Raw genomic sequence first — 25,318 nt, forward strand, 5'->3', positions numbered from 1 at the left:
TATCAGTGGCAAATCCCAGGACCTGTGTGCGGACGAGGGATGGCCAAGGAGCTGCAGGAGAGTCGGTTCTGCTGTGGCATCCACGTTTCTGACCAAATCATTTCCCAGTGCACCTTCCGTGAATCGCACCAGATTTCTAGGGGAGAGCACCATACCTGGGTAACCCTGCAGGGCCCACACTGCCCCTCGAGACGTTCCAAATGGATCCCATAGATTTACCTCTGGCCTTAGGCTTATCCCCCGTTTGCTGGGCGTCTGCACGCTTAGCGCACAAACTGGCCGCAATCCGACTAGACACGTCAACACCATGACAGGATGCTTTCTTTCTTCCAGGTTCTCCAAGGTTAAATTTGGGGAAGGGAACCAGCAGCCCAGACTAGCTCATCACATCATCCTCAGGTGTGCTTTGCAATTTTCGATCGTGTCCTTAAATTTGGGTGACCCGAACCTGCTCTAACTCGGCATCAGGTCACTTGGGGATGTGTCCCCCTGCTTCCACCAGAGCTCACCTTCAGTTCATTTCTATGCTGGGGGTTTCCTGGCCTGTTCCGCAAGGGTCAATCCAAACCCCAGTCAAGCCGGTGGTTGTGAAGTCCCCGAGGAAACATTCCCTCAACCCAGAGCCCAAGCCAAGATGGGCAAGTTTCCTGGGTGTGTCTCCCTGGTATCAATCAGCCTTTCTTCCACCACATGCTCTCATTGGAGGTGTAGCTTCACTCTGAGGGACCGAGAGTTTTATGCAGGGGCCTCTGCTTCTCTCCAAACAGCCTGGCCCAAGGCCTGGCAGCCGTTAAATTCCAAAGTCCTGTCTCTGGGCAAAGATTATCAGGGCCCCCAGTTTGAAGCTACCTCTGCAATTTGGGCTGGGGAGATTTCCCATGCTCTCTTCTGAGCTCCACTGTACATTTAAAGGATGTTTATTTTATTTTTAAAGATTTTATTTATTTATTTGAGCGTGAGTGAGCATGAGTGGAGGGGCAGGGGCAGAGGGAGAGGGAGAAGCAGGCTCCCCACTGAGCAGGGAGCCCGATGTGGGGCTTGATCCCGGCACCCTGGGATCATTGCCCGAGCTGAAGGCAGGCGCTTAACCGACTGAGCCACCCAGGCGCCCCAGTTCGTTTATTTTTAAACCAGCATTTCTGGGTATTTTTCCAGAGGCAGACACCCTACAGAAGCACCAGTCCCAGAGTCTCCTTCATGAAACACTCCTTCAGTGGCACCATTCTCTGCTTACTGGTTGTTTGATAGAGGCCGAGTCCTCACCTGGTTTAAAAGCCCAGCTTCATCTGGCCTCTGCTGGTCACACCACTCACCCCACCTTCTCCCCAGCTACCCACCCCCCCCGCCCTACTGCTCTCTCCAATGGAAGACTGCACCTTCTTCTATTAAATAGTTATGCTCCCTTCTGACTCAGGGCCTTTGCATATGCTGTTGCCCCCCACCCCCAAAACTCTTCTCCACTCAATCCAGTTTCACCTGTTTACAGCATCAGGGCTCAGCTCAAACTCATGCATTGCTTTCTCGGCGAAGCCATGTGACCTCCCCCCATCTGCCCAGACAAGGTCAGAGAGATCTAGGTTCCGCCCTCACAAAATTCCTGTACGTCTTCCCGGCACTCAACATAGTGGCCAGAAAAATCACAGCTAAAGTATAAAATTGCAATTATGAAAACTGTCCATTTATTTAGGAGAATATTTTATTAATGTCTGTCTCCCCCAGTGGGCTGTAAGCTCTGTGAGGGCCTGGGCTGGCTGTTGTACCCCCAATGCCCAGCACAGGACAGGTGCAGAACAGGTGCTCGGTAATGGTGTGCTGAACTAACAAAATGTGAGTAAACGAAGAACCTGGGCAAAAAAAAAACTAGGGGTCCGATTTCCCGGCTACAGTTTCCCCTTCAATAGGCCGGGCATGAAAGATCTCTTGGGAGCCCCATTCTCAGAGAAATCATCAACAAACCTACCCCCTGCTTAGATGGGGAGACAAGACAAATTCCCCATAGCAGTAACTGTTTTGAGTTTTAATGAGACAGGCACAGAGCACTCTTCCTCACTTCTCTATCCTGGGGTGGGGGCCTCAGATCTCAGCTTCAGGTTGGGATTACAAAGTGGGGGAGGTGGATAAATATGAATGGGACTTGGGGGCCAGGGCTGGCGGCAGAAGAGAGGGCAGAGAGTCTGCTAACCCCAGACCCTGAGCCGAGCCAGAAATCCAAATCCCTGTAGTCTCCAGGGGTCAACCTAGGGAACAGACACCATGTGTGTGGTCCTTATCTGCAAATTGGCATCATAAGGTACCCAAAGTACCTGGGAAAGACTGTAATAGGCCCTAAGTGCCTGAAGAGTGCCACTGTCAGCCTGGAGAATCAGAAGGAGACCCACACTGTATCTAGAGCTTGGACACAAAATGCCACCTTGGCTTGGAGGGTGGGGAGAATGTAACAACTTGGTCTAGAGGGTCTGGAGAAGATGCTATCTTGGGCCTGGAAAATTGGGAGGACTCCCTTGGGTCAGGAGGGGGCCTCATCTTCTGCCTAATGAAAGAAACCATGGGGGCGGGTGGCGTCTATGAAGCTAAAGATCAAGCAGCTAGTATAAGCATAATGGGAAAGGCAAAAGAAGCAAAACTAATCCTAAAGGTAGCTGGACTCAGGAAACAAGACTGGGCCCAGGGGTTGGAGCTAAGCCCAAGGACTGGAAGCTAGGAGATAGCAGAACAAGGACTAGCAGATGGAACCAGGGCCAAACCTGAGGAGCAGAAAAAGGGCCCCCAGCCTAGGGGGACAAAATTCCAGAAGTGGGGCTAGGCAGAGCCAAGGGAGTGAAGGAAGATGCTATGGAATCTGCGCCAGATTCTGGGGCTCCTATGGGAAGAAGCAAGACCAGCCCCCGTGAGCAGAAACCAAAGTCAAGACAGGCGGAGCACAAGGAAAGGTGAAGCAACGTGAGACCCCAGGATGGAGAAAGATCAAGGAGCTACTAGTTACTAGGGGCTGGAGCCAAGCCTCAGGGACAGGCTGGGCACCAGCGAACAGGGACGGGGCAGGGCCAGAGCGAGGAACCAGATGCTAGAGGCAGGGCCAGGCTGCACAATATTATCATCTCCACCCCCCCACCCCCCACCACGCAGCGTTATCCAGCGGGCAAGGCTCGCCCTGAGGGTGACAGCAAGATGCGCGGGGAACCACACAGGATAACAGGGCCAGGTCCCGGAGGCCTCAAGGACTACCCCCAGGGCGCAGAGCCAGGCCAGGGAGTGGGTTCCCGCTAGGCCCGCGGTCCCGGGTCTTGCTCAGGTTCGGTCCCCGGCACGCCGCGGATGTCGGGCAGCAGGCGGCAGCCGGCCACGATGTCCAGGCGCTCGGCCAGCGCGCAGAGGTCCCCCCGCGCCAGGCGCACGCTGTGGGCCGCCGCCAACCCTGCGGCCTGGGCGGCCGCAAGCCTGCTAGCCAGGGCGGCCACGTCGCGGCCCGCGCGGCGGTACACGCCGCTCACCGCGGCCGCCACGTCGTGGTCCAGCCGCGCCTGGCTCTCGGCCAGCCGGAGCTGCAGCAGCGAGCGCGCGGGGGCCGGCGCCGGGGTCTCCTCCGCGGCCCAGGCCTCCCCGGCCGTGTCCCGCTGCACCACCAGCGGAGGCAGGTCCCCCGGCGCGGCGGTCGGCTCCGGCTCCGAGTCCGAGTCGGTTTCCGCGGCCTCCCCGGCCACCCGCAGCCCCGTGGGGCGGCCGCGCGTCGGGCCCGAGGGACCCAGGTACAGCTCCTCCTCCTCCGAGGACGCAGAGAGCTCCGAGTCCGTCTCGGCCGCCTCCCCGGGCACCACCGTCTCGGGCCTCCGCGGCGGCCTCCGCCTACGACCCTGGGACGCCATGGCGCCGAACTAGGGAGAAGAGGGGCGAAGGGACGGCATGAGAGGCGCCCGGCGGTGGTTCAAAGGCGCAGGTTCTGGATTCCCAACCCCTTCACTGACTAGCTGAGCGATTTGGGGCCATCTGCGTCCCCTGCCTGGGCCCCAGTTCCCTCTTCTGTAAACGGGCTCATCATCCCTGCTGCCAGAGATAATGGGAGCCACTGGACCCCACCCTCTTTGTTCATTGACGGGGGAACGGAGGACCAGATGGGATGAAGGCTCTGGGGCCCGAGCTCCCAGAGTACCAACCCGAGCTCTGCGATTTTGCCTCCTAGCAGAGGCCACACCCGCCACACCGTCCTCCGAGCCTTTGTCAGATCCGGAAGCACACGGGCTCCAGACCAGGGTCTCAAAAAGGGTGACAGCCCACCTGGACTCTGGGGAGGGTACACGAGTGGGGGCGCGGGGCAGCGCTATCACCGAACACCGTACCTGGTTACCGAAGCTTCGAGCCTGCAGGATCCGCTACGCAGCCCAAGCGCGCCGTCTTCACCGAGGGAGGAGGGTGACAACCCCAACCAATACGGGAGCGCGTTGGGCGGGCATGGCGGCCAAACACGTGGGTCGCTCGGCTACCTACCAGGAAAGCAAGCGCTCCAAACCAGCTGTGTGTATGGGAGGGGGGGAATAGTCACGTGAGTATAGGTACGACCAATAGGAAGGCGGCTGGGCTGCCGCTTCCGGATTGTGCTGCTTGGCGAGTGGACAAATGGAAATTTTTTAAAATACGAGGTTTGTCGCAGGTAACCAGTGATTCGGCCAATGAAAATGCTCGGCAACCCGGAAACAGACTGGAGACGAAGGGGAAGGGCGGAGATGCTGTTACGTGTGGCCAATGAAAAGAGGCCCTCCCTCCAAGTCTCCCGGGTTCACGCGCGCGCCATGTGAGCTCGGTAGGCGGGGCCAGCCTGAAACACCAATGGAGGCGGGGGTGGGCGGGCTCGCGCCTGGTGCAGGAGGCGGGGCTTGCCCAGCCGGGCCAATGATAGCGCGAAGCGCTGGACGGTTGTTGGGCGCGAGGCCGGCGCATGGCGGACCCGGCACTGTTCGAGTTTCTGCACACCGAGATGGTGGCGGAGCTGTGGGCGCACCACTCCGACCCTGGCCCTGGGGTGAGCGCCGGGCCCCGGGGGGAGGAGGCTCGGGCAGCGGCGGGAAAGGCGGATCGAGGCCCTGGGAAGTGCGGAGGGCGGGTCAACGGCCCGGGTCGAACTCCGACCCCGTCCCTGCCTCGCATGGCGCTGGCTCCCTCCTCTGTAAAGTGGGGATCGCAGCAGGGCCGGCCTCACGGGTTACTGCTAAAAGTGAGGGAGGCAGCTCCGGCTACAGCTTAGCTCAAAGCCTAGCACAGAGTCAGCAGGTAGTAATTATCATAATTACTATTATTGGACGTGTACCAAGGACTTACTGCCTGGGTTGAATCCCGCCTGCGCCACTAACTAGGTGTGAGAGTCAGTGACTATCCCCTGTGTACCTCAGTTTCCTCCTTAGTAAAATGGGCATTATAACAGCACCTCAGTCTCAGAGAGGGACATGTACTCATCCAACAAACACTTATTAGGCACCTATTGTATTCCAGGCACTGTTTCCCTGTCCTTGAGAAACTTATAGGGGAGGCAAACAAACAAAAATACGCCACTGCCTAGTGAGAAGTTCCATAAAGAAAACTTCCATAGAGGAGCGCCTGGGTGGTTCAGTCCATTATGCGTCTGCCTTTGGCTCAGGTCATGATCCCAGGGTCCTGGAATCAATTCCCACCTCCGGCTCCCTGCTCAGCGGGGAGCCTGCATCCCCCTCTGCCACCTGTGCTCTCTCGCTCAAATAAATAAAATCTTAAAAAAAAAAATTCCATAGAGTCATGAAAAAACTAGGGATGGAGTGATTGATGGTGGAGGAAAGCCTTCCCAAGGCACAGACTATAGGAAGTTAAGGCAGGGTGGGGGTGGGGTGAGAGTGGGTGGAGCGCATTCCAGAAGAAGGAAAGGAACAACAGGTGCAAAGCCCTGAGGTAGGAGCATGCTTGGCATTTTGGAAGTTGGTTCTTCTGAGGAATAAATGACTCAAACTTTAAAGCACTTAGGGTGATGTCAAGCACCTAATCCGCCCCCAGAACATGGGAGCTCCTGTTTTAAAGTCTGTTACTAAAAAGAAAGGGTTGGGGAGAGAGTAAGGTGCTTGAGAAGTGAGCGCTGTGATTAATTTTTTTTTTCATTATTATTCTTAGCATGATCATCGTCATCATCAGTATGCAAGATGTTTTTACTGGCTTAGGTTTTCTGGTTTAGGAGCCCCAAGGAGGGTGTTGCTTCTCATCTCAACAGTTTCTTTTGAGTTTATTCATTCCACACACTTCATCTCAAACCTACCAAGTGTCAGGCCCCGTGGTAGGCTCTGGGAATTCCTCAGTGAACCCTACAAAACTCCTGGCCCTCCTAGAGTGGCCGGGGGGGGAACTAAGATAAATGAATAAAGTCTAGAATGTTAAGGAAATGCCATGAGAAAGATAAAGCGTGGGAGAGAGAGTGCTCATTGGCCTGTGTTGGGGGGCGGTTTGCAGTGTCTCGGTACCCCATCCAGCCTGGCTTGAAACTCCCGTATCCCCGACATCAGCCTTTTCTCCCTCACCAGCAGCCCCCAACCAGGCCCTGCCAGTTCTCCCCACCCCTGCCCTGTAGTCCAGGCCCCTCTCTGCCCCTGTACCAGCCTCCTCCCTCATCTCTCAGCTCATTTCACCTGTCATATCTTCATTGTGTCCACATCGATTAATCCTTCAGATTTTGGCTCAAATGCCCCTTCCTCTGGGAAGCCTTCCCTGGGCGCCAATCCAAGTCAGGTGTCATTGTGACGTTCTTGCAGCCCCCTCCCGTTTGTCTTTGGGAGCCCTATCACACCCAACTATGTATCTGAATTATAGGTCCCTTTGATTCACATTCGCCCCCCGCCCCCAGACTGTGCACCGTGGGGGCTAGGACCAGGTCTGTGTTGATCACCACATAGTAGGTCCTCTGCACACAGTAGGTCCTCAGCGTGGGTTTGTTGAAGTGGACGCAGCCCCCCTGCTGTGGAAGGCTGGAGTGGGGACTGGGATTTGTAATAATAACAGCACCTACCACAAATGAATGTTTCCTGCACACACTCATGGGCTTCACACTCCCGATTTCATTTGATCCTCCTACTGACCCGCAGAGGTCAGCACAATCCTCCCTGATTTGTAGGCTTTGGAGCCTGAGAAACCAAGGCTTTGATGGACAGGAGCGCTTGCTCTGAAGTGCCAGAGTCAGGAATGTAACCAGGTCTCCCACCTCCAGAGCCTGTGTGCTGTAAACTCTGGCCCGCATTTCTCAGTGCCCCTTCCCTGGCACTCTCTGGGAGGATTTTTTTTTTTTTTTTAAGATTTTATTTATTTATTTGACAGAGAGAGACACAGCGAGAGAGGGAACACAAGCGGGGGGAGTGGGAGAGGGAGAAGCAGGCTTCCCGCTGAGCAGGGAGCCGGATGTGGGGCTCGATCCCAGGACCCCGGGATCCTGACCTGAGCCGAAGGCAGACGCTTAATGACTGAGCCGCCCAGGCACCCCTCTGGGAGGATTTTAATGGGTTTCTGTGGTCAAGCAGGTGTGGGAAATGCTGGGTTACTCAGCTGTGCTCACCGTGGGCTTTCAAAGCACACGAACGTGCCCGGGACCCAGCTGCCGCTGGGATTCCCGTGCTGGGGTCCTACCCCGGAGCTCCCCAGTGCTTCCCAGGTGCAGCCAGGGGTGAGGTCTGCCGTGGGTCCCCCATGTGCCTGCCACTTGGAAGCCCCATTTTCAGGGCCGTATCAGGAGAACTGCTGTTTGGGGCGCCTGGGGGGCTTAGTCGGTTGAGCATCTGCCTTCAGCTCAGGTCATGATCCATGATCCCAGGGTCCTGGGATTGAGCCCCGAGCCCCGAATTAGCAGGGAGCCTCTTCTCCCTCTTCATCTCCCCCCTCCCCCACAAACTCATGCTCTCTCTCTCTTGCTCACTCTCTCAAATAAAATCTTTTTTAAAAAAGAGAACTGCTGTTTGCTCAGCCCTGTCTCTTCCACTCCTGGCCCCTCCTCTCTTCCTCTTTCTGTTCCTTCTCTTTGGTCCAACAGGTATCCTGTCTGAACCAAATGCAGGCCTCCTGTTGGGGACTTATGGTATCCCCAGCACGGTATTCTGTCAGATTGAGTCCTCAGAACGACCTTGCAAAGTAGACATTACCACCCCATTTTACAGAGGACGGACTGAGGCACCAGGGTGGGGGTGCTTTCCCTGGGCTGCACAGGCACAAATCAGAGGGGAAATCGGGACTCAGGCTTCGGGCTCCAGAGCTTGTCTGTGGCTTCAGGTCTGTCCCTCCCACCAGCTGCCAAGTTCCTTGAGCACAGGGATGGTGGGCTCGTTCCTCTGTCCCCGGAGCACACGTGCCCAGGAGTTTTGGAGGTTTCCATTTCCTGCCTGGTGTGGTGGTCATCTGGGGTTATTGAATGGATTTTTCTGGACGGTTACAGGTGGAGTGGAAGACTAGCCAGAGGAGCCAGGAGGGCAAAGGGCCTTTGTTATCAGAGCTGGAAAAACCCAGGAAGGAGGAGGTGCCTGTCATTTGAGCACCTCAGCAGCTTTGAAGATAAGGAAAGCCGGGGGGCAAAGGAGTTAACTCTGCAGAGCAGAGAGCATCAGTCCCCTACTCTGGGAGCTCTGACAGGTGGCCCAGGAGCAGCCCTGCTGGGCCAGACCTTCCGCCACCCAGGCCCGGCCAGTGCCCGTGCCAGCCTGGGCAGCTATCAGATGCAGCCCCTGCCCTCAGCAAGAACCTGGGAACCCCCCCATTCCTGGCAGAGTGGACCCCCAGGGACAGAGCCCTGGAGGGGGCACCATGCACTCGAGGCCAGGGAGCTAGCGGTGGGAGCTAGGGCTCCGTCCTGAGAGCAGTGGGAGCCATAGAAGGTTTAAGCTGAGGTGTGCTGGGTGCAGATCTACTTTTTAGAAAGGCTTCTCAGGCCACGTGAATGAGCCCGAACGGACACGCAGCCGGGGCCCAGTGCACAGGCAGGCGCTCAGCCTGGGGTGGGAGGAATTAGGCCTGTGGGGGCTTTGGGAGGTTTGGGGGGGGGAAGGTGGGATCTGGGGGTGTCTGGGACCACCTGGGTGGATGCGAGAGGTGAGTTCAGGGCCACAGGGTGGGAGGTGAGCTCATTCTTACTTACCCATGCACCTAGGGGAGCGAGGACGTCACCTCTCCCCGTGCTCCTCTTAAGGCAGGAGCCCGGGCAGCTGGCCCTCCAGGTCCCCCAGCAGGGCCTGCACAGATCACTGAGGGCCAGGGCAGCAGAAGAGATGGGAAGGAGCCCGGCACGGGGCCTCTGCCCACTCCCCGCCTTCGGTCCAGGATGTTCTCTGCGAGTCCAGGGCTCAGGATGCACGGGCTGGTGGGGAGGCTCCGGTCGGATCGCTTGTTTCCCCATCCTCCTCCTCGGGGCTCGGTGGCGCTTTTCCGTCCGAATACTTGAACCTTCCTGCAGCGGAGCACCCTTTTCTCTTACTGTGTCTGTGATCTTTCTTCCACATGGTTCCAATGCGTCTTCTTGGCTCTCGGATGAACACTGGACTGTCTGGGTCCCTTCCGCGTGACTTACAACTTCTCGGCCAGTTTTTTCTACCTCGTGGGTTTTCCTTGACAGCCTAGGAGGCTTCATCCCCCTTACAGATGTGTCTGTCCGTCAGCTCCCTTTGTTATTTTCGCTACCATACTTCCCATTTCCTAGGGCTGCCCCTCTGGCTGCCCCTTCCTCCCAGCTCCTGTGCTGTTGGGGGGACGCTAGGAGGGCTTTCTCAAAGAGGCTCCCCTCTGTTCCTGCATGATCTTGTTTCCTCTCAGTGGGCTGTTGTGAACTCATCTGAGGTGGGGGGTGGGTGCCAGGAGCCCAGAACTGCTCTGGCTCTGGCTCTGGGCTGGGCCGGGAGGATGAGAGCCCCCGCCCAGGCTTTCGTAAGAATAACAAACCTCTAATCCATGAATAGCTTTTGTAGGGAACAGGGGAGGCAGGTGGTGATAGAGCCGGGAGGCTTCTGCTCCCCTTCCTCCTCCACCCTCTTCCTCTGTCACCTGCTCATCCTCGGCCCCTGCCTTGCACGTCTGTTGTTCCCGTACCCCACCGCCCCGATCTTTCCAGTCCTGCACATACGTCACTGGCCTCCAGCTCGGGCTGAGTCCGGCGGTGCCACCAGCTGGGGAGGGGCTGTTGCCCAGTGTGGGTCACACCACCGCTGTGAGGTAGGGCCAGCCGTCAGGCCCATTTCACACACGGGGAAACTGAGGCCTGGGGCTATGAGATAGCTTGCCCAAGTTCAGTAAGCAGCGGAGCCAGGCCTTGAACCCAGGCAGTCTGAAGTTCACTGAAGGGAGACCTTTCCAGAACGTTCCCCCCACCCCCACCCCGGGGCTCCCTGGCCTGGCTGAGGACCCTGCTGACTCCTGGGCTCTCCGCCCTCAGGGCCGCTGTCCTGGCTATGACCTGGGCTTGGGGTGCCACCCCACTCCCTTCCCTGCTTCGCTCCTCTCCCTTCACGCTTGGCCCCAGGGGAGCACTCAGAGTGTGGCTTTTCTCCCGGCCATGTCCCCGATGTCCCCGCCAGGGCTGAAGCCACTAACAGCTCCATTAGTTCCTGCACGGTCGGGGCAGGGACTGGCGCACCCTCTCCCACGGCGCCCCCTCAGCCTGGTCTACGGGCACCATCCCCCCGCCTCATGGCCGGAGCTGCACCCCGCCAATCCCGCTTCCTGCCTCCTTGCCTTGGCGCACAGCCTCTGCTGGGAGTTCCCTCCCCTTCCCGGCCTCCTCCTCTGAGAAGCACCCTGGGGACCCCTGCTCTGGGGGGAGCTACCCGGCTCCCCTCGCATATGGGTTGTCCATCACCTGCGCACCTGTGACCCCCTGCCCCCCGCCCCCGGGCACAGTGGCCAGCCCCTAGAGGCCCCTGGGAAGCGTCTGTGGAATGAACGAGAGAGAGTCCCCACACGCTGGGCAGGCCTCAGGGACACAGATGTGCGCGGTCAGAGTGGAGGCTGGCCCTGCCTCTTTAAGGCGCTCACCTCTGGAAGGGAGGGGACAGGGGAGCGCGGGGACCCTACCACCTGTCAGAGAAAGCTAGCTGAGGGTGTGGCAGGCGGCTTTCTAGGTGCTGAGCTAAGTCGGCCCATGGATCAGAGCCCCTCCTTCGTGGGGCTTTCCTCCGCCTCCGGCTGGTCACCCAGGCTGACAGACGCAGAGGCGGTGAGTGACAGGGACAATAACACTTGCTGAGCCCGGCTGGGAGCACTTGGCCCGCATTTAATCCTCATAAGGATACAGGGAGGGAGGTAGCACGGCTAACACTGTCCTCTCTTTCCCCGGGAGGAGGCCGGGGCTCGGGGCCCGTGTCCCCCTCACTGTCTCTCCCACCTGAGCTCATCTCCGCACGCCTTAGTCATCAGCTGTGCCCGAGAACACCAGAGGCGTATGCTGACAGACGGACCAGAGGGCTGGCCAGTGCCAGCCAGCAGGAAGCCGTGTCATCACCAGGTCCGGTTCCCGCAGGAGGAGCACGGAACGGTGGGCAAGGGCCGAGGAGCCGGGGCAGCCAGGCAGAGAAGAAGGCCACCCTGCTCGAGGACACGGGCGACCCGTGCTGGGGCTCCCTCCTGGCTCTCCTCAGCCCCGAGCAGGCAGGGACGGGCACGTTGGTCTTAGAGTACCCTCTGTGGCTGCTATCCCAGGTGGCTCCCAGGTGGAGGTGGCTGCGGGCCCCTGAGCCTCTCTTCCCTGACCTTTTAGGGACAGAAGATGAGCCTGTGTGTCCTGGAGGGCATGGGCTTCCGTGTGGGCCAGGCCCTGGGCGAGAGGTGAGAGCCGATGCTTGCTGCCCTTCCCCTGCTCTGGCTGGCTGGAGGCAGGCAGGAGCTGAGGTCAGGTCCCTGCCTGGGTTGTGTTGCTCTAGAGAGGAGCCCAGCCTGGCTTCCTCCCTCTTCCTTACCCTGGGCTCCCCATCCCGGCCCCTCCCGGCCCCACAGCATCGGCCAGGCCCAAGCGGCTGCCACTGCCCCCCAGGCTGCCCCAGGAGACACTGGCCTTCAGAGAGGAGCTGGACATCCTCAAGTTCCTGTGCAAAGACCTGTGGGTGGCCGTGTTCCAGAAGCAGATGGACAGCCTCCGCACCAATCACCAGGTGTGTTGTGCGCGCCTGGGGCCCAGCTTCCCGACTCCAGGTGGACACCGAAGCCAAGAGGAGGCAGGAGGAGAGCCCCTCGGGTGGGAGGGTGCAGCGGCCCGGCCACCGCTGGCCGGGGGGGAGTGGGGGGCGGCCCTAAGCTCGACAGCAAGAGTTCCCCGACTGGCAACATGGCCCCTCTCTGGGCCTCTGCCCAATCCTCTGAAGGGAGCCAGGAGGCCGCAATGGGCAGGGCGGGGGGGGGGGGGGGGGGGGGGGGGGGGGCGTGGTGGTGGTGGTTACAGCTATTTCCAGAATGTCCACAACCTTCCCAAGATGGGGCCCCAGGGTGAGCAGTAGGCTGTCCCATGGTCGGCAGCACCTCTCCTTGGCGTGACAGCGGAGTCCCCACTAGGTGCCCATGCTATGCCCGGCCCGGCCTGCAGCTTCTCACCACAGCCCCGGGAGGAAGGGCCTGTGCGGCTGTTTACTTCGGGAGCCAGGCCGCTAGAGGGGTTAGGACCAGCACACCCCGTGGGTGGATCCTCGGCCCAGCTTGGGAAGCCCCCGGGCCCTTCTGGAGCTCTGAAGGATGGGGCCCATGACGACAGGGGTTCTGAGGCCCGGGTCCTTCCAGACCGCAGCCCAATGGGGCAGGGGGCGCTAGGTCCTGGTCTTCCGTCCCCCACTACCGATGCACAGGTGCCCCCCCAGCCCCTACTGGGCTCTTCTCTGTCCCCAGGGGACCTATGTCCTGCAGGACAACAGCTTCCCTCTCCTCATCCGGATGGCCTCGGGCCTGCAGTATCTGGAGGAAGCACCCAAGGTAGGGAAGGTGCTTGGACTTGACCTCCCCCTATTTCCTCAGCCCCCACCCCAAGGTGGCCTCCCCTCAAGCTGAGGGGCTGGCCCAGGACCCAGGGGAGGAGTTGCCCCCACTGTGTGTGGAGCCCTGGGCCTGGGTGTGGGCCTCCCTGCTTCCCTGGGTGACGTGTGCCCCGCCCCCCGTCCCCAGTTCCTGGCCTTCACCTGCGGCCTCCTGCGAGGCGCCCTCTGCATCCTGGGCATCAAGAGCCTGGTCACCGCCTCCGTGGCATCCCTGCCCACCTGTGAGTCGTGGGGGAGGGGGCCCTCCCCATCCCTCAGGTGTGGTGGGGCTCCAGAGCCCCACTGACAGATGGGGAATTCGAGGCCCCGAGAGCTTAAGTCACGTGCCCAGGCCACGCAGCTGGGGCAGCCCATTCACGCGCCCCGGCCCTGTGGTGCCCCCCCACCCCCAGCCTGCTTCCCTAGGTTGTGCCGTCCGGAGCAGAGAACTGCCGACAGACCACGCGCTGGTGTAGTGGTTGTGAACGTTATTATGGGTGGACATGATAGAAGTCAGCCTGCTTGATGCTCGATGGGGGTCCCCAAAGGGCAGCCAGGGCCTGTGGATTGCAGCCTGCCTGATGGGGCGTCCTCCTGACCCCCAGGGCCCTCCATCAGACGAGCTGAAGCTTCATGCCTCCCTGGGGCCAGCCTGCCCTCTGCTGTCCGCCCCCCCCAGGTGTTTGTCCCTCTGCCGGTCCCCCAGGCCTACTCATGGCAGGGGGACCTGAAGCCAAGTGGGCAGGACCTGAGCAACACATGCCACAGAAGCCCGTGCTGGCCCCTCCTTAGCAGCCTGCATGCTTGACCTTCATGCTCCTAGTCACCCACACGGCGCTGGGATGTGGGCCAGGTGGGCGGGGAGCAGCACCCCCTCGGACCAGCCCAAGGCCACCCAGTCTGCTGGTGCAGGGCAGGGAGGCGCATCTCTGAGCTCTGCAGGTGCTTTCTGCCTCGCCCCTCAGATCCCAACCTCGAGCTAAAGCCTGCCCTTCTCTTCCAGGTAAGTTCCAGGTGGTGATTCAGAAAACCTGAGGAGCCCCAGGCCCTCACCCCCTGCTGAGCCTCACGGCCACCGCAGGCCCAGGGACCTCGGAGCACCGCTTTTGGGGGTGGCCGGAGGGCTCTTGTTGGGGACCCCGGGCTCTGTGGGTGATGGACAAGAGGGGGGGTGCAGGGGTCCAACCACTTTAGGGCATCCCCAAGTGGGTGTCACAGGGAGGTTGGGGTGTCCTAGGAATGAGGCGGCCCAAGTTGGGGCCAGTGTGAAAGGATGCCTGCATCAGACTCCTCCCTCTGCATGGCGGATACCCAATAAAGGTTCTGTATGTGCAGCCAGATTTAAAGTGGAAGGTGGGGGGGGTCACCCTGAGTGCTGAGGGGGAGGGGGCCTCTGTCACAGGTCCTGCGGGGGTGGGGGGAGCAGAGCCCCCTGCGTGCCTCCCCACTGCTCATTTCCTCCCCCTGCAGGCCCCTTGCGTCTCCAGCCCCATGGCCCGAGCCCTGGTGCTTTACCACCTCCTGCCTGCACACCTGGCGGGGGAGGCACTGGCATCCCTAGCGGCCTCAACAAGTCTGGGGCTGTCCTTCCCCTGGTAGGGCGCACCGAATGGCCCTCTCCCTAGGGAGCAGGACTGGGGCCACCCAGAGCGTGGGCAGGGGCAGGCCTGGGGCTGCCAGGCCCGAGGATAGACAGAGAGGGGAAACAGGCCAGACTCCCTCATTTCCAACCCCCCCAAACACACCTGGGGGAGCTGGTGGATGGAAGTCCCACCCAGAACAACAGCCCAGCTGACCCGCCCCTGGGCTGTGTGGCCTCCCTGCTCTCCTGCTTCCCCCTCCCCCTGCCACCACCTCCCCTCCCTTTACATTCATAGCACCCGAGGGGACCACACATCTAGGCTCTGCCCAGGCTCTGCCGCCTGCCGAGGGTAAGGACCCCCGCCTCAGAGCTGTGAACTGAGGCTGGGGTGAGACCCAAAGGGGAGGAGACAGGGTCTCCTTGCTAAAAACCCCACCTCTACAGAGTTCTGTGAAGACAGCCCGTCTGGCCCCTGCCTTGGCCTGCCCACTCCCAGCCCGGAAAACTGCGCTCCACATTCTCTGGCCTTTGCACACACCAGTCCCCGCCTGGGCCGCCCCCGCCCACTCCCCAGACTCCTGCCCCTTCTGGGGCATCCAGCAGCCACTCGGCTTCTGCTGGCCAGTGCCCCCCTCTGTCTGTGCCCCCAGCCCCGGGAGGACCCCTAGACAGCTTCTTCCTGCCCTGTGGTGTTTTCTTATATTCCAACGCACTTCTTGAGTCCCTCTGGATCCCTTCGCCCAGTACAGAGCCTGGCAGACGTTCCCCTGAATGAACTGGTTCTTCAGCTAAACTGTGCGCAGGTGGGCAGGAGGCGCAGAGGGTTGGCCCCATCCTGCCCTCAAGAAGCTCCTGAGCGCATCCTGGAGGTTCCCTCACACACTCACCCCCCACTCAAACATACTAGCTCTGCCCCCCAGTTGACTGGACTGCTGCCGGGGCTGGGGGGTGGGCAGAGTCCCCAATTAGTGGAGGACAGGGAGGAAGCCTCCCCAGGAAAAGCAGCTTGAAGACCTGGGGAGGAGAGACGGGACTGGCCCCCAGCGGATGGAAGGATGCTTGGCTCTGGCTACAGGGGGCAGGGTCTGGTCACCCAGGCAGAACCCCTAGAGGGGTGTCCTGCTGGACCAGATGGGGTCCCTTCTCTCTTGTCCTGAACCCCCTTGTCCCGGGCACTGTTCGGTGGTAGTCTCCCCCACCCCCACCAGGTCCCCCATCTACCCTGGGCAGTGACTCTTTGCCCCATCGCGCCAGCAGCTGAAGGGACACGGGGGCCTGGAGAGCAGAGCTCTCTCCACCCCCCACCCCCGCACAACTGAAAGCCCCTCTTGCTCAGCCCGGCCCCTGCTCTCACCTCTCCGAGAACAATGTGCAAAGCATCCAGCAGGCAGGAGGCAGAGCCTCAGCAAGCCTGCAGCCCCTGCAAACCCCTGCTTCCAGAAGCCCCGCTCTGCTTCCACGTGACCTGGGGCAAGGAGCTTCAGCTCTCTGGGCCTCAGTTTCCTCATCTGTAACGTGGGCGTCACAGCTGCCCTGCTGGGCTCTGGTGAGGAAGGGGCTAACTGTGGGAGAAGTGCATAAACCGTATGCGGTTCCTGGTAAGCCTTCACCTGCGTGTTGTCGTCCTATGAGAAGCATCTAGAGTAGCCTGGTAAATGGGTCAGTCCGTGCCCAGCACACGTTAGCTGCAGTCATTCCTAAGTGCCTGGCTCTGTGCTCAGCGGACTCCTCCTGACAACTGCGGGACGGTGGTTGTCCCTGGTCCACTCAGCAATGAGGAAGCCAAGGCTCAGAGAGGTGAAGTCACTTGCCTGAGGTCACACAGCTGGGCCCTTGAACTGGCATCCAAACCTGGGATTGTCCTCTCTGGACTCTTAATCCCTGTGCCAGCTTCCCACCCCCAGTCCCGTGGACCCCCCCAGGAGCGCCCGGCAGGTGGAGACCCAGGCGGCACGGTGGCTGGCCACCTCCCTCCCTTACCCGGGGTACCACGCCCGGGGGCAGCCCCCAGAGCGGGGAGCGAGCGAGCGGGCAGGGCGGCCGCTCCAGGGAAGGGGCGGGGACAGGGCGGGCAAACCGGTCGGGTGGCTGGCCCCGGGCTCGGGGCCTCTCTCCAGTGGGGCTGGCACAGCAGCTCGGCAGGGCAGGGAGCTGGGGCCGAAGGGCTGCCATCAGGTAGGTACGGAGGACCCCAGGCGAGGGGCGGGTGGGCAGGGGCCAGGCGCCAGGCCCCAACCCTCTCTGAGCCCCAACTCACCCCCTTTTCTCTGCCCCTCCGCTTCGCCTGCCTCCCCCACACACACCCAGCATCCTTCCCTCACTTCTGCTTTCGGCTCTTCTCATTTTACACCTGTGCACCCCATCTCGCCCTGAGTTTGCTGAGCCTCTTCCCCAGTTGGACCACCCTGATTGAATGTGCACCCCCAGAATTCCCCTCCCCGCTCCCGCCCTCGTTCAGGCCCTAGATGTACCAGCCCTGAAATTTCAGTCACTTGGCGGCGGTGGCTTGGGGCTCCCAGCTCTCCCCGCGCTGGTTACACATCCCTTCCCAGGGCGCCAGCCCACGCCTCTGGCGCCAGCCCGCGCCTCCCACAGCATGCACCCCCAATACCTAGTGCTCCCTGAAGTTTACTCAGCCACCCCCCGGGCTCTTGTGTTTCCCTAGCCCATATCTGCTCAGCACCCCCATCGTCCGAGCCTCTTGGAAACTCCCAGGGGCTCCCAAACACCCGGTCACCAACTTTGGAAATCTCACGCACCCCGAATTAGCCCTTAGCGCCCCGGTAACCATTCTCCATTCTCCCTCGTCTAGCTGTCCTTCCCTGGTCCTGACCACTCACTTTTACTCTGAAGGGCACTGCCACCCCAGCTGGCAACGTGGGACCCCAACATCAGGGACGGGGTCTCTCACCTGTCCCAGGTCACATCCCGGGGGTGGGCTCTTCTGGCTGGCACCCAAGGGAGCCGGGCACTGAGCCCACCCTCGCCCTCCCTTGGAGTAGGCCCCCCGGCGCGATGCACAAACACTACACCCTCCGCTTCGCCGAGGGCGCCCTGCCCCTTCGGACCCCCACCGAGCGCTACTTCTTGGACCCAGAATTGGGGCAGCAAAAAGGTAGGGGTTCAGTTTGGGGGGTCCTGGCAGGGGGCATGGTCTGTGAGTCGGGGGGCTGCTGAGTGGATGGTTGTTGAGCAGAAGGGGAACGTCAGGCCCCAGGGGAGAGGAGCTCCCAGCCCTCCCCACAGAGGCTTCCACATAAAGGGGTCATGGTGCGGGGGGCAGAGGCCCCGGGGAGCCCGAGAGTGGGAGCCCAGGATGGGGATGTCAGCAGGGGGGCCCACCCAGCCTACCCCTTCCCCCAGCATGGGTAGAATTCCCCCACCCCAAGTCGCCAGGCCTGTGAGGACTTCACCCCAACCTGGGGGGAGCAGTGTGGAGAGAGAGCAAGCTCCCCCCCCCCACCAAGTGTGTATGAGTGGGGGGATAGCTTCCAGGGTGGTGGTGACCACAGGTGCTCCTGCTGGGGGGTGGGGGTGGGGACAGTTACCGCCCATCGGGCCAATTCAGCCTCTTGAGGCCTGTGCCTCCCAGGGCAGCCCCCTTCCCCCCAGCCTTGCCCGATTCTGGGTACGAGGCCCACGCCCTTCTCAGTCCCCACCCTGTCCCCTCTCCATGGTCACCTCCCATCACTCCAGCCTCCTCTGGACCAACCAGGCCGGTTCCTGATGGGTTCCTTTCTGCCTCCCTCAACCCCAGGGACGCCCCCCCAACCCCAGGGACACCCCCCCAGGGACTCCAAGGCATTGTCCCCACTCCAGCCCCTCGCCTGGCTAAGCCCAGGCCTCCGCACCTCTCCGCCCCCCAACAGGCGAGCACGGAGACTGCCCCCTGCCACATCCCCTCCTCATTTTCTCTGATTTCTCCGGGGTCTCCACTTGAAGACTAGACCTGGTTCCTGCCAGTGCCCCCCCCCAGGGGTCAGGGACCCAGGCCCAGTCACCCCCACTTCCTTCCTTCCAGGATGCTGTCACCAGTGGTGCCATGACCCAGCGGCCCTTCGAGCCCTCGGGCCCTGTTGGCTGCCCCCACAGGTGTGCTGGCAGCTGGCCTACCAAAGCCACCAGGGGGGTGTCAGCGGCTGCCGCCGGGGCCCCCAGCCCCCCATCTTGAAGCAGCGGCGGCAGCCCCAGCCCCCGCCTCCCAGCCCCCTGCGGCAGCGGCTCTGCTCCGTTCCAGGGGCCCGGAAGGGGCCACCTGCAACCGCTGCTGCCCCCAGGCAGCTGGCCAGCGCCTCCCAGCCGCCCCCCGAGCCCAGCATCTCACCCACCGCCGCACCTGCCACCGCCAGCAGCCGCCCCGCCCCGCGCTCCGCAGCCGGCGCCCTCACGGAGCCCAGCAGGCCCCGGGCCGCCCACCCCCTGCTTGCCCCAGCAGCCGGCGGCTCCTTCACCTACAGCTCCGGTGCTCACCCAGCCTTCCTGCGGGCTCTGTCCCTGCTGCCTCCTCCCCCCCGGGCCTCTGGCCCCTCGGCTCCTCGCTCACTCCTTGCTCACTCTGCTCCCTGTCTGGGAGGGTGCTCAGCCCTGACCTTGGGTGCCCCCCCCCCCCCCCCCGGGCAGCCACCTCTGCTTCACCTGTCGCTTCACCTGTCCACAGCTGCCAGGCCAGGCCTGTCCTTGGTGCCTCGTCCCTGGCTAGTGGGGGGGGCCGGGGGGCGGGGAGCTGGGCCCTGGCTCTCTCTCTCTGCTGACAGCCTGGCTCTGCTTTCTCTCTTCCCGGCCCTCCCTGCCCCGCACCCCCAGCCCAGGGGCCAGAGAGAACCTGGGCCAAGAGGGTGACAGGCACCACCTTGCCGGCCAGCTCTGGTGTGGGAGAGGGGCAGCGGTAGGGGAGCGGCCTGGGGGCTGGAGAGAACAGTGCGGCAAGGGGAGGGAATCCCTTCACTCATTCACTCATTCGTTCCTTTAGCCGTCCATCCTGTGACTAGGTACTGGATGCGCACGGTGGGTGCCCAGCTCTGTTCGGGGAGGGGGTGGAGGCTGCAGGGAGCAGGGCAGAGACTGCTGCCCCCACAGAGCTCCCGGCGATGGGGGGTGGGTACAGGAAGCCATATAAGGCGAGTTTCAGTGTGTCACCCAGTGATAACCACGTTGGGGGAAAATAAGGCAGGCAGAGGAGGTAAGGAAGCAGCATCAGGGTTTGCGAGTAGGGTCATCAATGAGGCGAGCCTCCGTTAGGGCAACATCTGAGCTCAGTAAGTGGCAGCAGGGTGGGCCTGCTCCCGGGGCCGTGACGAGGGCCATACCCCGGGGACCCTCGTGGCTGTGCTGAGGGCTGGGGCTTGGGCCCTGGGGCAGGCGGGGGCCACGAGGGACGGGAGCTGGCATGGGAGTGCGGGGAGAAGTCGGGGCGAGAGGTGCTAGTGGTGGGGGCGCGGGGACACACGGCGGGTTTCCGGGTCTGCCTTGAAAGCAGAGCAACCGCCGAGCAGGGACTCGGGCTCCAGGTCAGGCAGCCATTCGTCCCTGCAGGCTCTGGGGCCCTGCCGCCCACGTCCCACCAGAGGCCCAGCGAGGTGAGGTCACCCGGCCACCAGGCAGAGTGGGGTCAGAGCTGCCTGGGCCACCCCCTTGGCTGACCTTACGGGGTCCTCCTGCTGCGATCTGTGCCTCCAGGCTCCGGGGCTGACCCTCCGGGAGGGAGGGATCCTGCAGCCCCCCACACCCCCCGCCAGGCCCCTGGGGAAGGTGGGTGTGTTATCCCCACCACGCACCGGGAGGCTGGCCCAGGGCTGCCCACAGCTGAACCCTCCCTTTCTGGTGCCCCAACTCCAGTCCAAGAAGTAGCATTCGGTGGGGGCCCGTGGTGCGGGGCAGGGCCAGGGCACCCTCAGCTGAGTGGACACTGTGATGCTGGTGCATGGTGCCAGGATCTGAACTTGAATCTGCTCCCTAAACGGTCATTCCAGACCGTGGCATCAACCGAGGGCTCGCCCCGGGCCTGACCCTTTGGCGTCCATGCTGCCTGGTGTCTCTGTAACCCGTCTTTGGAGGGAAGGACTGAGGCTCTCAATGGTCATGCAGAAAAGGTGGCACGGCCAGGCCCAAGGGGCCGTCTGCCTGGGCTCGGGGCAGGATGAGAGGCTGTGGGCATGGGGTCCTGGAGAGGGAGAGAGGTCAGGGTGAGGGATGGACAGGAAGCTGAGAGGAGCCTGGGATTGTCGGAACCCTTCCGCGCTGGACCCAGGCTAGCAGAGCAGGCAGAAACTGACACGAGAAACTTCTACAGCGTGCCAAGAGGTGTCTTAAGCTATCTGAGGGCCTCGAGTCCCAAGAAAGGCCCACGGGATTTTTCCGGGGCAACCACGGGCTGGTGGCTGAGCCTGGTGACCTAGGGCCTGGTCATCCCAAATCCCTTGGGCCTCTGTGCAGGGGGTCGGTGGAGAGTCTAGCCTCCTAGCCTTGACCTGGTGGATCTGGGGTCGGCTCCTCCTGGGGTGCTCAGAGGGGCACATTAGACCCTGGAGAAGGGGGTTGCATGCCTACTGCGCCAGAAACCTCCATCTGCAGGTTTGACATGAGTCACCTCAGGGAGTTGGGCAGAGGGATGCCGAGGAAGGGAGGAGCTGAGGGCGGGCTCTCTGGAGGGCAGATGGGAGGAGGGTGGTGCTTGGCCAGCCTTACTGACTCAGTTTCGCCCCCCTTCCCCAACCTGGGCCCCCAGATATCCAGACAGAAGATGATGTCTACTGTACCTGCCTGGCCAAGACCCTCTGCCACGTGCCTGTCCCTGTGACCGTGGGTTTCTATGCCCCCTTTGGCTGCCGCCTGCACATGATGCTGGACAAGATCACTGGTGAGGCTCTGTGTGTGCTGGGGAGGGAGGGGAACGGAGCCCCTGGTCCCCGGTCCCCTGGTCCCTGTCCAGCCTCAGGCTTCCCCAAGCCCCACTTGCTCCTGAGGCCAGCTGGGCCCCAGTCTGGATGCCTGTAAGTCAGTATTAACCAGGTCCCTCCTGACGCCCACAGCCTCTGTCCCCGGGTCCCTGCTCATTCCCTCTCTGGCCTGTTGGCCAACAGTCTCATCCCCTCCCCTGCCAGATCCACTCCAAGGAATCTTTTGAAGATACAGCTCTGGTGGGGCGCCTGGGTGGCTCAGTTGGTTAAGCGTCTGACTCTTGATTTCAGCTCAGGTCATGATCGTGGGGTCATGGGATGGAGCCCTGCATTGGGCTCCCCGCTCAGCAGGGAGTCTGCTTGGGATTCTCTCTCTCACTCTGCTCCTCCCCCTGATTTCTCTCTCAAATAAATACATCTAAAAAAAAAAAAAGAAAAGATACAGATCTAGCCCTGTCCTTCCCCTGTTCAAAAAGCCTTCTGTGGCTCCCAGCACTCTAGGGAGAAAGCTCAGGTTCCTCACTGGCTCCTGTAGAGTCCCTCCTGTGCCCCCCAGACCCATCTCTTCTCAGCACAGACCCAGGGCCTGGCGCCCACAAGAGCCCTAACAGATAGAGGTTAACCGATCACGTGGGCCGAAACGCAGCCAGGATCCACAGCAGCTCCGACCTGGTTTTAGCCCTGCTCAGACCCCAGCCCCGACTGTGGCCAGAGGGGCTGAAGGCGGCTCACCTCCGTGAGCCCAGCCCTGGTGAGCACCTACTAAACAAGACTGCATCTGCCCCCTATGTTGTCACAGAGCGATAAACAGGGTCCCAGGAGGAGAAAACATGCGGTTATAAAGAAAAAGGAAAGAGCATTCGGGAGCTCCTCCGTGCTAGGTGACTCTGGCACATTCCCACTCATTCATTCACTGACCTCAATAGCAGATGGACCCTGCCCCCAACCTCTCATGATCCATCCTTCAGACATTCCCCCAGCCCTTCCTTGGTGCCCAGGGGACACAGGATGACCAAGACGACCAGAGCCCTGCCCTTCGTGCCCTCACAGGCCAGAGAGGCAGCCGGACCTGGCCCCAGAGAGTGATGACCCAACAGTGGGTAGGGTTGGGGTGTGGGAGCCCAGGAGGCACCTGACCCAGCCTGGGGATCAGGGAGGGCTTCCTGGAGGAGGAGACAGCCGAGCTGAGACCTGGAGGAGGAGGAGGAGCATTAAGCCAGGAAAATCAGACCGAGGCTGTGCCCCGCTGCCCAGCATTTCGCTTCCTCAGCACCCGGCACGCCTTCTTTCCTTCCTCGTCCCTTCCCGACCTCTCTCCCCTGGGAGCTCTGCTTCTTCTGCCCACCGCTGGCCCTCAGACCGCTGCCCCTCCACGCGCCGCCGCGGGCCCCCGGCCCCCCGGCCCGCCGCTCATGGTCGGGCGCGCCCTCCCCGCCCCTTCCCTCCCCGCAGCGCTCATGCAGCAGGAGGCGGCGCAGCGCGAGGCCGAGGAGCTGCGGCGCGTGCAGCGGCAGCCGCGGCCCGTGCGCGGCTGGGGCTTCCTGCGGCTGCTGTGGTACCTGGTGTTCCTGCAGCCTGTCATCACCGAGCTGCACCTGCGCCGCAAGAACGTCCAGTTCCACTTCATCCGCTTCAGCGCCTGGCAGTACGCGGGCACTGACAAGCTGTGGGCCGGCCTGGTGACCACGCTGTGCGAGGGCATCCGCCACCACTACGGCGCGCTGCCCTTCAGCGTGTACTCGGTGCTGGGCAACAAGGCGGCCGCGACGCCGGGCTTCTGCCAGCGCGAGTGGCACTGCCGTTGCCGTGTGTGGCTGGCGCTGCTGGCGCTGCTGGCGGCGCTCAGCTTCGGTGTGGGCCTGCTCTACCTGTCGGTGGGCGCCCGCGCGCAGGGCCACGACGGGGCCAGCGGCAGCCTGCTGCGCGGGCTCGGCGGCGCGGCCACCACGCTGTCGGGCTCGGGGCTGCTCATGGCGGTGTACTCGGTGGGCAAGCACCTGTTCGTGAGCCAGCGCAAGAAGATCGAGCGGCTGGTGTCACGCGAGAAGTTCGGCAGCCAGCTGGGCTTCATGTGCGAAGTGAAGAAGGAGGTGGAGCTGCTCACCGACTTCCTGTGCTTCCTGGAGATCTACCAGCGGCGGCGGCTGCGCGTGGTGCTCGAGGTCACCGGGCTGGACACGTGCTACCCGGAGCGCGTGGTGGGCGTGCTCAACGCCATCAACACGCTGCTGTCCGACAGCCACGCGCCCTTCATCTTCATCCTGGTGGTGGACCCCAGTATCCTGGCCGCGTGCCTCGAGAGCGCCGGCTCCATGAAGGGCACGGCCGACAACGGCTACCTCTTCCTCAACCGCACCGTCACGCTGCCCTTCTCCGTGCCCATCATGGGCCGCCGCACCAAGCTGCAGTTCCTGCACGACGCCGTGCAGAGCCGCGACGACCTGCTCTACCGCGAGATGACGCGCAAGCTGCGGCCGGGCGGCGGCTGCGAGGGCGCGCAGCTGCTGGCGGTGGAGACGCAGGCGGGCGCCGAGCGCGCGCCGAGCCGCATAGACGCCGAGGCGGCGCGCCGCATCCAGGAGGCGCTCTTCTGCCTGCACGACGAGCGCGACTGCCTCTACGAGTACGTGCCCGACAACGTGGTGTCCATGAGGCGCATCGTCAACACCGTGCCCATCACCGTGCGCCTGCTGCAGCAGCAGGACGGGGACTTCGCGGGCCCCACGCCGCGCCAGGCCGTGGCTTGGGTCGTGCTGGCCAACCAGTGGCCGTGCCGCCTCAGCTGGGTGCTGCAGTGCCTGGAGGACCGGCAGCAGGCGGGGGGCGCGCCCGAGGCCCGCGTGCGCCTCTGGAACGTGTTCTGCGACAACAGCCCCGAGCTGCACTCCATGACCAAGGAGTTGCAGAACGTGCTGGACTTGGACGGCGACCCCGAGCTTTTCGAGCGCTTCCTGGGCGCCGACTTCCCTTTCACCGTGGCCCAGGCGCAGAGCCTGCTGCGCTGCACCGTCAACCTGGACCACTCCATCCGCCGCCGCATGGGCCTCATCCGGGCGGTCAGCGCTCTCAAGCCGCCCAGCCCGCCCAAGTCCCCAGCCCACGACGCCCCCCACGCCGCCAACGGAGCCAACCATGCCCCCGGGGCCTTCCAGTCCGGTCAGGGCGCTGGGCACGCCCCGGCACATGCGGGCGAAGCCCACCAGCCCCGGGACTGGGCGCACAGGGGCAAGTCACGACCCGTGGCCTGAGAACCCTTACAGCCCAGGTGGGCCTTGAAAGAGTACCCCGGGAGCAGCGGGAGAGGGAACCGCTGCTCCGTCTGCCCGGACGAGGGGGTGAGGGGTGCGACTGGGCCCAAGGCTGCAGTCCAGGTCTGCAGTGAGGCCTGTGGTGGCCACCCCCCCACCCCCCACCCAGGTGAACCTGTGAGCCAGAGAGCTGTTGGCAGTGGCAGGGTACGGAGCCAGTGACCAGGTTAGAACCCCGGGTTCAAGTTCAATAAATGGAGATGTGAAAGCCCCCGTTGGTTTTTGCGTCCTGGGCTCCCTGGCTCAGCAGGGACTGGGAACCAGGCCTGCCCTATCCTGCCAAGCCCTGGCACCCCCAGGGAGCCAGACAGCCTCAGCTGGCAGCCTCACTGCTGGCATCCCTGGTGCAGGAGCGGTTGCGGGGGCGGTGGGTGAGGCCACTGAGGCAGGGGAGGACAGATGTGCCGGGTTGACTCAGGCAACGGAGAGCGCCTAGGCCTCAGGGGATCCAGGTCCTTGTCCCCACGCCCTGCTGGCCCCTGCGCAGGCACGGAGCTGGCATTTCCGAGGGTGGTGTCCCATTGACCTCAGCAGGTTGCTCCACTCAAGGGGTGGCTCTGCCCTGGT

The 25,318-nt window shown here is 62.3% G+C and overlaps 3 protein-coding genes across 7 annotated transcripts; 2 read left to right on the top strand and 1 right to left on the bottom strand.

The window, feature by feature from the left end:
• Positions 1–1,636: 1,636 nt before the first annotated feature.
• BLOC1S3 (biogenesis of lysosomal organelles complex 1 subunit 3) lies at positions 1,637–4,399 on the bottom strand. The gene is made up of 2 exons (XM_021681154.1): positions 4,335–4,399; positions 1,637–3,872 (listed from the first exon to the last, which is right to left on the bottom strand). The coding sequence occupies exon 2, from the start codon at positions 3,861–3,863 to the stop codon at positions 3,264–3,266; it is 600 nt and encodes a 199-aa protein (XP_021536829.1). The 5' UTR covers positions 3,864–3,872; positions 4,335–4,399; the 3' UTR covers positions 1,637–3,263.
• Positions 4,400–4,914: 515 nt separating this feature from the next.
• Positions 4,915–14,311, top strand: TRAPPC6A (trafficking protein particle complex subunit 6A). 3 transcript variants are annotated; one of them, XM_044922184.1, is made up of 6 exons: positions 4,915–5,062; positions 11,732–11,793; positions 11,999–12,116; positions 12,841–12,924; positions 13,114–13,207; positions 13,969–14,311. In XM_044922184.1, exons 1-6 carry the CDS (start codon positions 4,931–4,933, stop codon positions 13,998–14,000), a joined length of 522 nt encoding a protein of 173 aa, XP_044778119.1. In that variant the 5' UTR covers positions 4,915–4,930; the 3' UTR covers positions 14,001–14,311. The 3 variants fall into 3 exon arrangements, with proteins under 3 accessions (XP_044778119.1, XP_021536827.1, XP_021536828.1); XM_021681152.1 differs by having other exon boundaries at positions 4,915–5,014; positions 11,726–11,793; positions 11,962–12,116; XM_021681153.1 differs by having other exon boundaries at positions 4,915–5,014; positions 11,726–11,793.
• A 2,365-nt stretch (positions 14,312–16,676) lies between these two features.
• Positions 16,677–24,955, top strand: NKPD1 (NTPase KAP family P-loop domain containing 1). Of its 3 annotated transcripts, none has more exons than XM_021681149.1 (5): positions 16,677–16,722; positions 17,550–17,662; positions 18,569–19,009; positions 21,272–21,403; positions 22,896–24,955. In XM_021681149.1, exons 2-5 carry the CDS (start codon positions 17,563–17,565, stop codon positions 24,689–24,691), a joined length of 2,469 nt encoding a protein of 822 aa, XP_021536824.1. In that variant the 5' UTR covers positions 16,677–16,722; positions 17,550–17,562; the 3' UTR covers positions 24,692–24,955. The 3 variants fall into 3 exon arrangements, with proteins under 3 accessions (XP_021536824.1, XP_021536826.1, XP_021536825.1); XM_021681150.1 differs by having other exon boundaries at positions 16,691–16,722; positions 17,547–17,662; XM_021681151.1 differs by lacking the exon at positions 18,569–19,009.
• Positions 24,956–25,318: the final 363 nt, after the last annotated feature.

The sequence above is a fragment of the Neomonachus schauinslandi genome, chromosome 16 (assembly GCF_002201575.2).
Source record: "Neomonachus schauinslandi chromosome 16, ASM220157v2, whole genome shotgun sequence".
Taxonomy (NCBI): domain Eukaryota; kingdom Metazoa; phylum Chordata; class Mammalia; order Carnivora; family Phocidae; genus Neomonachus; species Neomonachus schauinslandi.

What these genes read in the sequence shown, in the direction of transcription:
- BLOC1S3 (XM_021681154.1), bottom strand. Translation starts at nt 3,863, where the DNA reads ATGGCGTCCCAGGGTCGTAGGCGGAGGCCGCCGCGGAGGCCCGAGACG.
- TRAPPC6A (XM_044922184.1), top strand. Translation starts at nt 4,931, where the DNA reads ATGGCGGACCCGGCACTGTTCGAGTTTCTGCACACCGAGATGGTGGCG. An exon ending in CTCGGGCAGCGGCGGGAAAG is followed by an intron (nt 5,063 to 11,731) that starts GCGGATCGAGGC and finishes TTTTAGGGACAG; the next exon opens with AAGATGAGCCTGTGTGTCCT. An exon ending in GGCCAGGCCCTGGGCGAGAG is followed by an intron (nt 11,794 to 11,998) that starts GTGAGAGCCGAT and finishes ACTGCCCCCCAG; the next exon opens with GCTGCCCCAGGAGACACTGG.
- NKPD1 (XM_021681149.1), top strand. Translation starts at nt 17,563, where the DNA reads ATGCACAAACACTACACCCTCCGCTTCGCCGAGGGCGCCCTGCCCCTT. An exon ending in AGAATTGGGGCAGCAAAAAG is followed by an intron (nt 17,663 to 18,568) that starts GTAGGGGTTCAG and finishes CCTTCCTTCCAG; the next exon opens with GATGCTGTCACCAGTGGTGC. An exon ending in CTCCTTCACCTACAGCTCCG is followed by an intron (nt 19,010 to 21,271) that starts GTGCTCACCCAG and finishes CTGGGCCCCCAG; the next exon opens with ATATCCAGACAGAAGATGAT.